Source organism: Bacillus rossius, chromosome 17, assembly GCF_032445375.1.
Source record: "Bacillus rossius redtenbacheri isolate Brsri chromosome 17, Brsri_v3, whole genome shotgun sequence".
NCBI lineage: Eukaryota > Metazoa > Arthropoda > Insecta > Phasmatodea > Bacillidae > Bacillus > Bacillus rossius.
Genome location: NC_086344.1, coordinates 12,532,827 through 12,547,970, shown reverse-complemented (window position 1 = coordinate 12,547,970; position 15,144 = coordinate 12,532,827). Strand labels below are relative to the sequence as shown.

The 15,144-nt window shown below is 42.6% G+C and overlaps 1 protein-coding gene across 3 annotated transcripts in view; it reads left to right on the top strand.

Moving 5' to 3' along the window:
• The window catches only part of LOC134540693 (attractin-like protein 1), an 84,546-nt gene that overhangs the window by 18,489 nt on the left and 50,913 nt on the right, over nt 1-15,144 (top strand). For all 3 annotated transcript variants that reach the window (XM_063383569.1, XM_063383570.1, XM_063383571.1), the window contains exons 2-4: nt 4,122-4,313; nt 6,155-6,283; nt 8,436-8,632. In XM_063383569.1, the coding sequence (XP_063239639.1) occupies nt 4,122-4,313; nt 6,155-6,283; nt 8,436-8,632 (518 nt within the window). The remainder of the gene's footprint in view (nt 1-4,121; nt 4,314-6,154; nt 6,284-8,435; nt 8,633-15,144) is intronic.

Below are 15,144 nucleotides of genomic sequence, written 5' to 3'. Positions count from 1 at the left end.
CGGCCTCTAGCAGACGAAAACATCATACTAGCTGGCGAAATATATGTACCTTGGCATTAGTAGTAGGTCAGTCTGCCGGTGGCTTCCGTCGTCATTTTTTTTTTATTTTGCCCTTGCTTTAGTTCGAGCCAAGGACTCCAAACTCCATGATGTAAGTAGGGTTTTAAAAAAAAATTATATTAATATTTGATTAATTAATATTTATATATTTGAGATTTTTTTTCCGATTTTTTTTGGATAATAATTACGGGTTTTCAATATGTTGGCCATGAAATCATAATCCAAGTTGGCTGAATGTTTTTATTTATATTTTAATGAATGAATTTTTTTATAAATTTAAAAATTTTCCCGATTCTCTAGCATAAAAATACGGATTTTCAAGATGGCGGCTGTAATGGTAATTTAAATGGTTACATCATAATTCAAGATGGCGGCCATGCTTTGCTATCAAGATTAAAATTGGTAAAATTTGATTAAATATTTGAATGTACGACATTTTTTTTATCTTGACATAATTTATCATGCTCTAATTTGTTGGATGGTTAGGTATGGGGCGGGTGGAACTCAAACTGCAGCCAAATAGATGTGGTGAGTTCTTGGTCATTTCGTAATTTTTTTAAAATTGCAATGATGCACTCTTATTAAAATAGAATTTATAAAGTTACTGACATTGAATTTGTATTTTTTATAATGTTTAAATCTTCGTTGTTTCTGTAAAATGGTGTAACTCGCATTTTTTCACCAATATTATTAAAATTTATGCTCTAATGTGCGACCTCAAAATAAAGTACTTAGTTTGTAAATATTACTGTTCTGTCATCGAGCAACTAAAATTAAGTACGCTGACACTATAAAAAACCAAAATGTTACCTGTATAGATTAATGCATTAAGTGAAAATTTAGTGTTTCCTACTTTTTGGAAGTCAAATTTCTTTGGGCGCAATGAGAGTAAAATTTCGAGGCCGAATTTTAATGCAAATTTTTTCGTGAAACACAGGATTTTTTTTCCTAGCCTAAATTATTCTAAGTGTGTAAGGGGAGGGTCCAAGTTAGGGGAGGACCTAAGTTTGTCTCAGACCGAAGCCTATACACTCCACCATGCGGGTTTTTAACCATGCAGGACAAGGGCGCGTGCATCGTGTGCTTATTGGGGTTTACTGGCCAGCCATGGCTGCGATTGGTGCCATGACTGACGCCCCATTGGTCGCCTAGCTTAAAAGCTAGCTAATGTGACCCAGGTAAAACCTGCACAGACACAGGGAAAACCCTGGGCCGGTTCATGCGGGGATCAAATAACATGCATTAAGCAAGCTGGTAACTACTGGACAAGAGGGAAGAAGGGTCCAGGTAAGAAGAGTTGGAGGGTCTGAAAAATCAACCATGCTGGATTTGGGTGCTTGGGCCTTGCGGCCCGCATTTAAAGGTTGGGAACTCCTGGGTTATTACTAACCAGGGGCGCATGCGCCCCCAGGGGCGGGCGACTTCACTCGTCAGCCCAGCCCAGCTGCCCAGGCAGCCACAGTTAAAACATAAGTGGGCAAACGAGCCAGTAAACCGGCTCGAACTGCGGACGTACGGAGCGAAAGGCAGCCTGACATTGCGCCATCTTCATCTTCCTTCTTACAGTCAACAGCCAACGACCTTTCAAGCCAGGGTGGGGGGAAGTCCTTCAGGTGAATGAAGTATCTTGCGAGTCGGACCCTCTTGTTCTCCAAATTCCCGGGTCGGTTGAAGGTCGCGCCGCCCAGGCTACCACTGGCTCCAACAGGGCCCCAACTTGAAGGCGCCGCCATCTCTTCCTTCAGAATTCCGATGCTGTTCAGTTCCGTTGCGCGCGCGGCAGTCCACAGCTCCGCAAGTTCCAGCCCGCAGTTCGTCTACACTTCGCATCCAGGGCACATCGAGCTCCCCTGCGGGCCTTCGCCGACGAAGCTGCTTCCTGCGACGCGCCGAGCTGCATTCAGGCTACCTTTCACACCGACAGCCGTGATAACGACTCCACAGGCCGGCCATTGGTCCGCGGACTGCTATTGGTTATTCACAGTCACCCCAGCGAGATTACAACTCTCGAGCTAGGATCCCGTATCCGCCACCCGCGGGACGCGGTCGGTAGCAGTTGGCACTGCTAGGCCGCCCCCAGCACGCACACAAAACCAACACGCACTGCCAGCCTTCGGTTACCCAATAGGTCGCAGGGAACTCCCAGCCAACAGCCCGCGAGAGAGATGCGCACTTCCCGAGAGACGACCACCGACCGTGAAACACAGGATTTTTTTTTCCTAACCTAACTAAAACTAAGTGTATTTTGTTTGGGAGGGTCTGGGTTAGGGAAGACTCTAGGTGCGTCCCAGGCCGAAGCCTTTACGCCTATTCATGCTGGGTTTAAGCCATGCAGACAAGGGAGCATGCATCGTGTGCTTGTTCGGGGATTGGCCAGCCATGGCTGCAATTGGCGCCATGACTAACTCCTCTTCTTAATACTAGACTATAACTAGATAAGTTGGGCCCAGGTAAAACCTCCATAGACACAGGGAAAACCCTGGGCACTTTCATGCGGGATGCAAAATTTCATGCATTAATTACGAGCAGGTTGGTTACAGGAAACATAAGGATGGTTCAGGAAGAAGAGTTGGTCAGAGTAAAAAGAGTCTACCATGCGGGGGTTGGGCGCTTGCGCCTGACGCCAGCCGACTTGCTGGCGTATAGTAAGGGAGTGTTTGGACAGAGGGCAACATAACGGGGTTTGAGCTTATTGTTGTGCACCGCGACATGGGCCACATTCGCAAGAAAATGGTGTTCCTTTATGTAAACATTATTTAATTACTTGTGTAAATAAGTTTTGTTGGACAGTATTATATAAGCAGGGCCGCAACTAGGGGGGAGCAAGCGGGGCATACGCCCCGGGCGCAAAGCTGTGGGGGCGCCGAAATCGCTTGCATTTTAATTCCTACTACAACTGGTAACTGGTAAAAAGTTTTTTAACTTGCATGCCAGGAATGTCTAATCTGATTTACAATATAAAGTCTCAACATATGTATTTTAAAATACTCTGAGAAAAATGTTAAGTTCATCATTAACATAAAAAATTGTAAGGGGAGAAGTTAGAAAGTTTTAATGCGTCCTCTATACGAATACAGTACAATGTTGTCAGAGAGGGTGGTACCACTGGCTGTGAGGAAGCAGTGGCGATGGAATAGTGAATGCCTTAAAATCCCGGTTTCAGGCTCTTCAAGCAATTAATGACAAGTTTAGCTTTTTAAATGGGAATAACATCTACAAAATGGAAGTTAAAGATTTGAAGACTGCAGCCAAATGGTTGTCTGAAACATACAAAGATGACATCAATGGAGAATAAATAGTTCAAGAAATGGAAAGTTTTAAACATCACGCCTTGGCAGTTGATGACACTATGAAAACAGCATCTGCAGCGACCCTCTTGAAGCTCATTCACGAACACAGAATTGAAGAAGGATATCCAAACCTGACCACAGCCCTTAAGATATTTCTTACTCTTCCTGTAACAGTTTCTTCAGGCGAAAGAAGTTTCAGCAAATTGAAAACTTTTAAAAAAATATTTAAGAAATAGTATGAGGCAAGACAGACTGTCGAATTTGAGCATTATTTCCATAGAACACAAGAGAGCATCCTCTATTTGCTATGATGATATTATCAAAATCTTTGCTGCAAAAGGTCTCGCAAGTTGAATTTGAATCTTTAAAAAACATTTATGACGACAATTTAATGAACAAGTCTAGTAATTATACGGACTCCTTTATGAACATAGTGTGTTCATGCATGGAAGTTACAGTAGCACAGAAACTGTTACATGTATATGTATGGAAAATGCTTAAATAGCACCATTTTTCCGTGGGAGGCCCCTGGACCCCCGCTTTATTGGTGTGGTATGTGCAAAAAAAGAGGGGGGTGGGGCGCATGAATCCATTCATGCCCCGGGTGCCAGAGACTCTAGTTGCGGCCCTGTATATAAGCATTGTTGTAGCTATTAACTAAACTGAAGATCATATTTATAACTATTTTCAATATTTTTCTTTCATTTAAAATAATGAAATACGAAATTATTTTAGAGTCATTATGTAATTGGATACTGCTGTGCTATCCAGGGTCAGCAACAGCGTGATAACGGATGGCATGGGGCCGTACCCGGCGGGCACCACATGCAGCTGGCTGGTGGTCGGCCGCCAAAACACCACCGTGCGCCTGCTACTGGAGCACTTCGAGATGGAGTGTGGCTCCAGCCACCTGTACGTGCATGATGGAAGGGGCATGGACGCGCCACTCGTCGCCGTGCTCACGTGAGTACGCGCTCCGCTCTCTACCCCGCTCTGCTACCAGTAGCAGACTCGAACCACTGTCTCCTGCACTTCTCTTCGTACACACTCACTGCAAGCCGTGCTCACGTGAGTACACACTGTGCCACTTTGCTCTTTACCCCGCTCTGCTACCAGTAGCAGCCTCTAACCACTGTCTCCTGCACTTATATTCTTACACACTCACTGCAATCCGTGCTCACGTGAGTACACACTGTGCCACTTTGCTCTCTACCCTGCTCTGCTACCAGTAGCAGCCTCCTCTTCTTACACACTCACTGCAAGCCGTGCTCACGTGAGTACACACTGTGCCGCTTTGCTCTCTACCTCGCTCTGCTACCAGTAGCAGCCTCGAACCACTGTCTCCTGCACTTCTCTTCGTACACACTCACTGCAAGCCGTGCTCACGTGAGTACACACTCCGCCGCTTTGCTCTCTATCCCGCTCTGCTACCTGTAGCAGCCTCGAACCACTGTCTCCTGCAATTCTCTTCTTACACACACACACACTTATTATTTTAACAGAGATAATGTTTTATAAAACATAACAGTCCTATACATTTCAGTTTCTTAAACATTTATATAAGGTGTCAACTTTCATTACATTGTTGATAACAGGATCAGTTGTGATTAAGGAAAATCCAGAACTTTAGTAGACATTGCTAAACTATTCTCTTAGAGAGACTTAAAACTAAATACTTAATTACGAAGTTACTATCGACTGAGTCATAGACAAAATTTTTAACTTACATGAACTGGAACTCCTCGTATGTTCTGGGGCCTCCCAGCTCTCTCTTCTGATTGTAGATTAGATTTGCCATTTCACATCTTCACACTTATCACCGTGAACTTAAACGAAATAGATACCTGGGTGGGCCAGTGCTCGCCCAGTCAGTCTAAAACTTTACATCATGAAACGCGAACTCATTTCCGCCCCCAGGAGTGAGCCTAACAGTTACATCCCTGACTTGTTAGCGCTAGCAGACTAGTCACCAGGACGGGCAGGAGCCCGCCTAGTGAGCCCCGAGATCACTCTTAACTCAAACCCCTTGGTCGCTCCTCCCACTTTCCAGAAGGTTTAGGCCCTGCCGACCTCAAATTATGCAGTCAGGGTACAAACTAGCCGAGTGGACCCCACAGGGACATTGCCCTAAGTATCGCCACAGAGCGACCCGGAGACGTCAGCACGAGGCACGCCGGACGAGTGGTCGGACTCACGCCACTCACCGGTATGTGCGAGGCCAGCACAACCACCGTCCGGGCCCGCCACAGGCCGAGTTGCGCTACTCTGAAACTGTGGCGACCCACGCAGAGCCCGTGCCAAGAAGGACAGAAATGTTAAACATGGCTATGCCGACAAATTCAAGAACGCTAGAATACTAACGAAACTTTTTTTAGTGTATGATACCTGTTAGGTAGCAAAAAAGGCCAATGATGATGATGAGCAAAACCCGTAAATTCTTAGCTGATTAACGATATTATTCAGGATTTACCATTTTATTCACTTGGAATGTGCTAGGTGAGCCCATTCACATGTTTAACTAAAAAAAATAATTAAATTCTACAAGCAATATTATTAGGCAGTTGAAGTGGCCTTCTTAGATCCTCAGTTTTATTTTCGAGGGACTATTTCCATGCTGTGCACTTCAATACGATACATATGAAGCTGCTACTTCCTCTGATTGGGTCCCGACCTGTGTTGATAGTACTAGTATTGTAATTGTAACTTCTTTTGACTGTATCCTGTCCTGTATTGAGGATGTGACTGCGGCCGACCTCACTGTGATTGGGGCCTAACCTGCACTGTGGCTGGATCTTCCTGTGCAGGGGAGTGCTTCATCGCAACGACCACCACGTCGCCAGGTCCCACGAGATCGTGACGCACTCTGGATACGCCTTCGTGCACTACACGGCTCACACTGACGTCAACACTTCAGCCTTCAAGATATCTGTGAAGTACGTCCTCTTCTTCCCGAGGTCACTTGATAGATATTTTGCAGAATATTCCAAATGCGTAGCTGGCAGGGTTAGAAAATACAGATTTTAGTCATGGGTCTGAAACAATTGCTACACGGAAATGAAGGGTACTACTGAATTTAAATTTTAAAAAAAATTAATTTTAATGCTACATTTAGATTTAATTATAATATTACTTTGCTACTACATTTCGAAGTGTAGCAGGTGCATAATGAAATCTCTATGAAGGTACAACGTTAAAGATTACATCTAGAGTTACTCTTAGTACAATATGATTTATTATATATTTTTTGGACATACGGCATTGCAGTTTTTCACTGTTTGTCATGAAAAAATTCAAGAATGAAAAATAAGAAAAAAAATGAAAACATAAACCTACAGAGAACAAGCCTACATAAGCTGATTTCAAACAGATGGACCCGACTATAGAATAGCGTATGTAAATTTTTTTTTTGTTAAATCCAAATTCACCATTGCATGAATCATTCAAAGATCATATAGAACAGAAATAATACCATGCAACTGGCTTCATCTATTGTATCCCAAAGTTAGACATATGGTAGGGAATTCAATATTGGTGAGCTGTAACGAATCCAATGATTGTGATACTGCACTACTCCGAATCAGCCATTCTCTGAAAGATGGTCTCTAGAAGCTGAGTTTCCTAAGTCATTACCTTACGCTCGTGAAGTTACATTTTATAACCTGAGCAAGTCATGATTGTTGTGACTTCCTTTTATGTGTGTAAATGTATGTCAGTTCAGCAAGAAGGTCACACAAACAAGCCTTGTGGAGAAGGGATTAAATGTTGTCAGCTTGAAAATTGAATAATTTAATTTTTAGGAGGGGAATATCATTCTAACAAAAACTTTGCTAAATGGACTCTTTGTAGGAATTAAAAAAAATATAGATGTGTACTGCATCTTTGATGTGTTTTTTCCATTAAGGAATGCTACAAAATAGGAAAAGGTATGTGTTGAATGTCCAGAATTTATTATACCATGTAAAAATGGAAAAATCTGTTGGTGCAATTTAATCCATGCTTGTAACAGCTCACATTACCCCAGCAGGCACTGTCCATCTGCAGATGGGTCCATGCCCGAATCAGCTCATGTTACCCCAGCAGGAAATTGTCCATCTGCAGATGGGTCCATGCTCAAACCAGCTCACGTTATCCCAGCATGCACTGTCCATCTGCAGATGGGTCCATGCCCGAATCAGCTCACGTTATCCCAGCAGGCACTGTCCATCTGCAGATGGGTCCATGCTCGAACCAGCTCACGTTACCCCAGCAGGCACTGTCCATCTGCAGATGGGTCCATGCTCGAACCAGCTCACATTACCCCAGCAGACACTATCCATCTGCAGATTGGTCCATGCTCGAACCAGCTCACATTACCCCAGCAGGCACTGTCCATCTGCAGATGGGCCCATGCTCGAACCAGCTCACGTTACCCCAGCAGTCACTGTCCATCTGCAGATGGGTCCATGCTCGAACCAGCTCACGTTATCCCAGCAGGCACTGTCCATCTGCAGATGGGTCCATGCTCGAACCAGCTCACGTTACCCCAGCAGGCATTTGTCCATCTGCAGATGGGTCCATGCTCGAACCAGCTCACATTACCCCAGCAGGCACTGTCCATCTGCAGATGGGTCCATGCTAGAACCAGCTCACGTTACCCTAGCAGGCATTTGTCTATCTGCAGATGGGTCCATTCCCGAACCAGCTCACGTTACCCCAGCAGGCATTTGTCCATCTGCAGATGGGTCCATTCCCGAACCAGCTCACGTTACCCCAGCAGGCATTTGTCCATTTGCAGATGGGTCCATGCTCGAACCAGCTCACGTTACCCCAGCAGGCACTGTACATCTGCAGATGGGTCCATGCTAGAACCAGCTCACGTTACCCTAGCAGGCATTTGTCTATCTGCAGATGGGTCCATTCCCGAACCAGCTCACGTTACCCCAGCAGGCATTTGTCCATCTGCAGATGGGTCCATGCTCGAACCAGCTCATGTTACCCCAGCAGGAAATTATCCATCTGCAGTTGAATCCATGCTTATAACAGCTCACGACACGCCAGCAGTTTTGTCGGCGCTCGCACGGTGGCACGTTGTCTGGCGTGTCGCAGGGTGGGGTCCTGCCCCAGGGACGCAGAGGGGCGCGACTGCTCGGGCCACGGTCGTTGCGTGGTGACCACGTGCTTCTGCAACGAAGGCCACCAGGGGGAGGCCTGCGACGAGCCGTCCTGCCCCGGAGGCTGCTCGGGTTCGAGGAACGGAGAGTGCAACAGCAAGGGCACATGCGACTGCAAGCAAGGCTTCACCGGTCAGCAACCTGCCTGCCTACCTGATTACCCTTTTTTCTCTTGAAAAATTTGTATGTCGGTTAGATTTTCACACACATTATTATCTTTTTCACAATTTTTTTTAACATCATTTACTCATTGATCATTGAACCAATGGCCGTTAGCAGGGGCGCAACAACTAAATTTCCAAAGAGGGGGGCAATATACCTTTTTATAATGAATTCTCGATCCCCCCCTATTGAAGCGGGGGGTCCGGGGGTCCTCCCCCAGGAAAATTTGCATTTCAAGGTGGAAAATGGTGCTATTTAAGCAGTTTTAGTATCTAAAAATTGATTACACAGCAGTTTCTTTGCCCCCGTTTGCCCCCACTTCAAGGTTTCAGAGGGGGAGCAAAATACCCTTGCCCCCCCTCCCCCCTGTTGTTGTGCCCCTGGCAGTGGGCTGATTTTGTCCTTTGTTTTGGCTGGCATATAATATGTTACTGACTTTAAAGGTTTTTTTTCTTTGGCTTCTAAAGTTTGGGTCAAGTTAAAAAAAAATTATATGACAAAGGTTAGAGAACCCATATTTTACACACACAAATCAGACTGTTTGTCAGACTCAGGAACCAACTTTGTTTTAATAATTTGCACTGTTATTTTAAACCAAGGAGGAAAATCTATCGCGCCAATCATTATTTTAATAAGTGAATTTTTGGATGATTTTTGGAATTTTTCCCGAATTTTTAGCTACATAATTACATATATCAAAGATGGCGGACATAAAGACTTACTGCAGGCTTGTATATAAAGAACCTTAGCTTGTTTGAGGATTTTGAACACAATTTAATGGATAAGTGTTTTATTACATAAAGTTAAAATATTTGTATCAGCCAGGTATCGAATCGAGGGCGGAAATCCATCAATTCGATCAGTAAATAAATTGAAAATTTATTTAATGAATTTAGGAAATTTTCCCGAATTTATAGAGTTAATATTACGATTTTTCAAGATAGCGGACATATCGGCTTGGTTAGGAAACTAGGCTTCTTTTAGGATTTTGATCATGATTTATTAAATAAGTATTTTTGTTAAATAAAATTAAAATTGTTTTGCATCTGTCAAGGATCGAACCAAGGACATGAACAAATCGAATCAATCATAATATTATTTGCAAATTTATTTAATGAATTTTGGAATTTTTCCCGAATTTATAGCTAAATAATTACGAATTTTCAAGATGGCACCCAAATGTCAAAATGGTGGGTGTCACAGTAATAATAAATGATTGCTGCACTCTAGCGGACCAAAATTAAACTAATATGATGTAAATGCCCTCTAGCATATGGCATATGTACTACATGACACTAGCACTCCTTGCATCGATTACTGAAAACAATATGGTGGACATGACATAATACTAGTTGACAATATATACACCTTGGTAGTAGTGGTGAGGGTCAGTCTGCCAGCAGCCACCATGGGGGAAGGATCGGTCGCCATTTTTTATTTTTGCCCTCACCAGGTTAAAATCAAGGACATAAAAGCATTTTAAAATACTTTTTATTAAAATTGTATAATTAATTGTTGTATGAATTTTATTTTTTTTCCCGATTTTATAGCATAAAAATTAAGGATTTTCAAGATGGTGGCCATACGAAAATTGTAACGGTGATGTCTTGATTCAAAATTGCGGAAAGTTCGGGAAAACAAAATGGCAGAAAGTTCTAGACAACAAAATGGTGGATCCAATATTAGGAATACAAAATGGCGGACACAAAATGGCTCCCGGGTTAAAGGTCCAAGATGACCGCCGTAATGTCAGAGAGGTCGGTCATTGACCTGGATCTCGGCTCCACAGCCTAGAAGCCTGGCGCAGGAACCCCCTTTCTACACTACTTACATGGTTTATCACTGTTGCAGCTACATATGGGGGTTGATTGACAAGGTTTCTGTTTTCATACATTGCATTCGTAGGTTGCTTCCTCATAGTGTGCGAACCACTTATTACTTTTTCAGTCTGCATAAACTTATGAGTTTGTATAAAACCTTCGAAACTTAACCTTATGAGCGCGATGCCTTTGTGATCAAGAACTCTGGGGAAATTTGATGTTTATTATTAATGTTACCAGATATCATACCCAAAAAAATAGAACAGTTGTGGACCCCGGTTGAAATCAGAGGGTGAATGGAGGGTGAATGATATTGTTGCTTAACGAAAAGGTTTTTAATGGTGGTAGGTTTGGTTTGAGGACAATGGAAGAGTATAAACTAACTACCCACAGTAACACTTACTTCTGGCATACGGGCATCGTCCACAACATATTTCGGTGTGCAACTAAAATTTGTAGACTTTTAAGTATTTCATTACAAAAATTAAAAAAAATTAAACAATGATTAATATTCTGTCAGAATGATTGACTTAAAAAAATACCTACTTATTTCTTCGCTAATATTTCTCAACTTTCTAAAATTTCAATATAAAAAAACGTGTACAGTAGTTTACAGTAGAATGTTAAGTGTATTTTATTCAAAGTCTTTCTTGCCTACGTAAATTTGATAGCCGACTGGTTTGCTATTGGAAGGATGGCGTTTGATGTCTGTGTTCTAAATACCAACTTTGCAAGTCTTTGGAATCTTTTCTCTGTTGGCCCACATGAAGAAACAGTCAGGACTGCCCGAGTTCCCTATTCGGCAGGATCGAGAACTTTTTTTAATTTTGAAAATATTTCATTCTCTGGATGTTTCAACCCCACGCTGCAGATGAGGGCTACGAGACCTGGTAGCTCGACCAAGAACGCAGTTACCTCAGGTAGCGGTATGGTATTGAGAAGTCCGAATCGTTTCTGCGATGGGCTTTGCATTGACATTTTCCGGTGCATGGGTGAAAAAGACTGGACGCCGTCTCATCCTGAGCCCGAGAAGGACATTTTTCCACAAGCTGAATGTTCCCGAAATTCGAACCTGGTAACATTGACCCACATGCCGTTAATCTTGACCGCCAGACGCCGCGATATGTGATATTGAGAACAATTTATCGTCTTCCAAGTGTTGGCAGCACGACGATGAATTTGGAGTTGAGGCAAATTCAAGCGCTGGTAAAGGGGGGGGGGGGGGGGGGGTCGACTGAAAAGTATCCAATCTGAACGGTTACCATTCCGTAAATTATACATCCTCATGTGCCCAGAGCAATCCTGGAATGGTAACCATTCAGGATTTACTGGCAAATATCGCGTACAGATAACACTGCTGCCATCTAGCAATTGGTAAATGAGTCAACTGCACGCCCTCAGCGGATACTTTTCCGAATGGATAGTTTTCAGGATCATTAAGAGATGCGCAACAGCGGCGAAAACGGGAATGGTAACCATTCATGCTGCGGGCATTTTCCAGGATTTGCGATGTGAAATCGTCACAGCAAAGCTACAGAAATGCCTTGTCGAGGATGACATCTGGCACTCCCGCAGAAGGCGCTGCTCGACGCTCGGACAGACAGAGGTCAGTGACCCCGGCGCCCGATAAGCCCTCCTCAAGACACACGTCTGCACTGCGAAAGAGCGCGGCGAAAGGCGAGACGTCGCGGCGGAGAAACAACTGATAAGCGGATTGTTTACGCCGGCGTCGGTTGAACCCGGTGACCTGATAGGCCTCGAGTCAAAGAGTTTCTCCCCACTTCCGTCAGTCGCACGTTTTGAGTTTGTAGAGTTACATAGATAGTTTATAATTTAAAGGGGTTTATTTAAGAAAAAGAGAGAGAGAGTTTAGTTAGTTAACCCTGTCAGTCTATTTGACCATTGTAGTGGACATAAAGGTCAAAGTGTACACTGTAGTGGCTATGAGATGGATGTTAAATCTCTAGCAATTTCAGTTTTTGATTTTTTTTTGCCTATATAAACTTTTTTGATAATTTTAGTTTTGATATTAACAGTTTTTAAAGTTCATAGCACTTTTCTTAATACGACTGGTAAGCCACAGAACACACAATAATGGGCACTACACGAGAATATTTGAAGTCTGCACCTCTAGTTACAATTTGGCATTGATGCCAAAAATGGTGGACGATTCATATCTCCAGTCAGTTTAAACCTACTAAGATTTTAATTACATGACAAAATTACAAAAAATAAATAAAGTTTAGTTGATGTATCAAACATGAAAATTATATTTAAAGAAATGATGAATTGTGACTGAAAGGGTTAAAAGGCATTTTACACGATCTGAAAATTATCAAGAAGGGGGCCAGAGGGGTTAGGTGGTCAGATCACTCACTTTAAAAAAAAAAAAAAAAAAAAGGGCGTGGCTGTGTCATGGACACGGCCGTGTGTTGTACGTGAATACGTGTACGTAACGGGTAATATTTTCTATACAAAATATAAAATACGCTATTTTATGTATTTATAATCATGATTGAACACTAAAAAGTCGCATATAGGCAGACATTATATAATTTTTATTTTAATACCATATGCATTTACTGTAACTATTGTACACTAAAGTTGTATAAATGCAATCGATAGATTTTGACGAGAGCTGACGATTGGAATCCAAACGAACGTCGTGGCTTCTTCGAGTCAAAAGTTACACTAAATGTAAATCTCGAAACGCAGCAAAATGACCTCAAAATGGCGGCGCTTCCCCCTCCACCGCGCGCGATGCGTCACAGTCCTCACTTAGCGGACCGAATTCTTTGATCCTTCAGCTATCCAGCGGCGTGTTCTAAATTTTGGATGGAGATGATAGATATGTAGCTGCAACACCGAACTGTATCCCCCGATTTTTTTTATCATTCGTTTCTTTTAATTGCCTCCCACCATAGAAGCAATTTTAAAGACGTATTCACGTCAAAAAAAAATTGGTTGTGTGTAAAGTCGGTTTACGGACGATAGTTTAACGTGACAACGTCATAACAAAACATTGATGAAATGATTGCATACTTTTATAAATAAAATTGAATAAATTTTATTTAACTATCACTATTTTGTATGGATACAAAGAAGGAGTGAAATGAAATCTACAATTTAATAGATAAATGTACTTTTATTTGCACTCATTTATTCAAATATGTTTATTACTTTAACGAACAGATTATTTTAACTATAACTTTTACACATGTTTTCTATTTAACTTCTTCCAATCTGTGTTATTCTGTTAAGGATACGACGATGATAAGAAAAGTAGGAAACGAATAGGAGTGTTTCAAGTTTAATATGCCTGGAAAAAGTCAAATAGATGGTTGTTCCAATCGAGTGGAAGAGAGATAGATGCGGCGCAAGCGTACAATGAGCGTAACGGGACACAGCGTAACGGGACACTTTTTCGTGCGTGCAGCCGGCGTTCATCGACTTATAAGACGTCACGTCAAAAAAAAAAAAAGTGAAGTAGTAAACGTGTTGAAAGTTGCAGTGAGACAGCCGGGTTTGTTATTGCACTGGCCTAGTCTGGACAGATGGAGAGGTTGGCTGTGCTTCGAGCCTGGCTTGTCTGAGACCCAGAGATGGGGCACACTTGGGCAAACGTCTCTTAGGATGGGGGTTCCGTTGAGTCAACCACATGTTATCCTAATTTTGACGTGAAAACGTGTAATAAATCAATGAACGCCGGCTGCACGCACTAAAAAGGTGTCCCGTTACGCTAATTGTCCCGTTACACTTTGTCCCGTTACGCTCATCGTACGCTTGCGCCGCAACTATCTCTCTTCCACTCGATTGGAACAACCATCGATTTGACTTTTCTCGAGGCACATTAAACTTGAAACACTCCCATTCGTTTCCTACTTTTCGTATCATCGTACTATCCTTAACAAAATAACATAGATTGGAAGAAGTTAAATAGCAAACATGTGTGAAAGTTATAGTTAAACTAATCTCTTCGTGAAAGTATTAAACATATTTAATTTAATGAGTGCAAATAAAAGTAAATTTATCAATTAATATGTAGATTTCATTTCACTCCTTCTTTGTATCCAAACAAAATAGTGATAATTCAATAAAAATGATTCAATTTTATTCATAAAAGTATGCAATAATTTCATCAATGTTTTGTTATGACGTTGTCACGTTAAACTATCGTCCGTAAACCGACTTTACAGACAACAAATTTTAAGGTGGAGGGGGGGGGGGGATGGTGTATGTGATGCTGGGATCGGTAACTCCTTCTCAAATACCTCCAACGACGTGTCCGTTTCCGTATGTCCTTTGAATATATATACTGTATAGAAGTCGCGACTGGATAGGATTTACTCTACGTTTTTCAGGAGCGTATGATTAGCAGCTTGGGAACTTCACCGCTGCAGTGCGCTGCCGTAACGCCCTGTATCGTCTTAGTTGTTATTTACACGTTAGAGCGCAGCACTGTCGCCCGCTGTCATTCCCCCGCAACCCCCCACCCATCATTCTCTGCAGCTCAAGGTCGTTCAACGGTAGGGAGGGGGAAGGGGTGTTTGAAGAGTTCGACACTTGTCCGCTAGGGACCACCACGAGTCGATGCCCTAGAGATGGTGGCGATTGCGGCGGTGAATTAACTAACTACCTCAAAAACCGTATTAGAAATTTTAA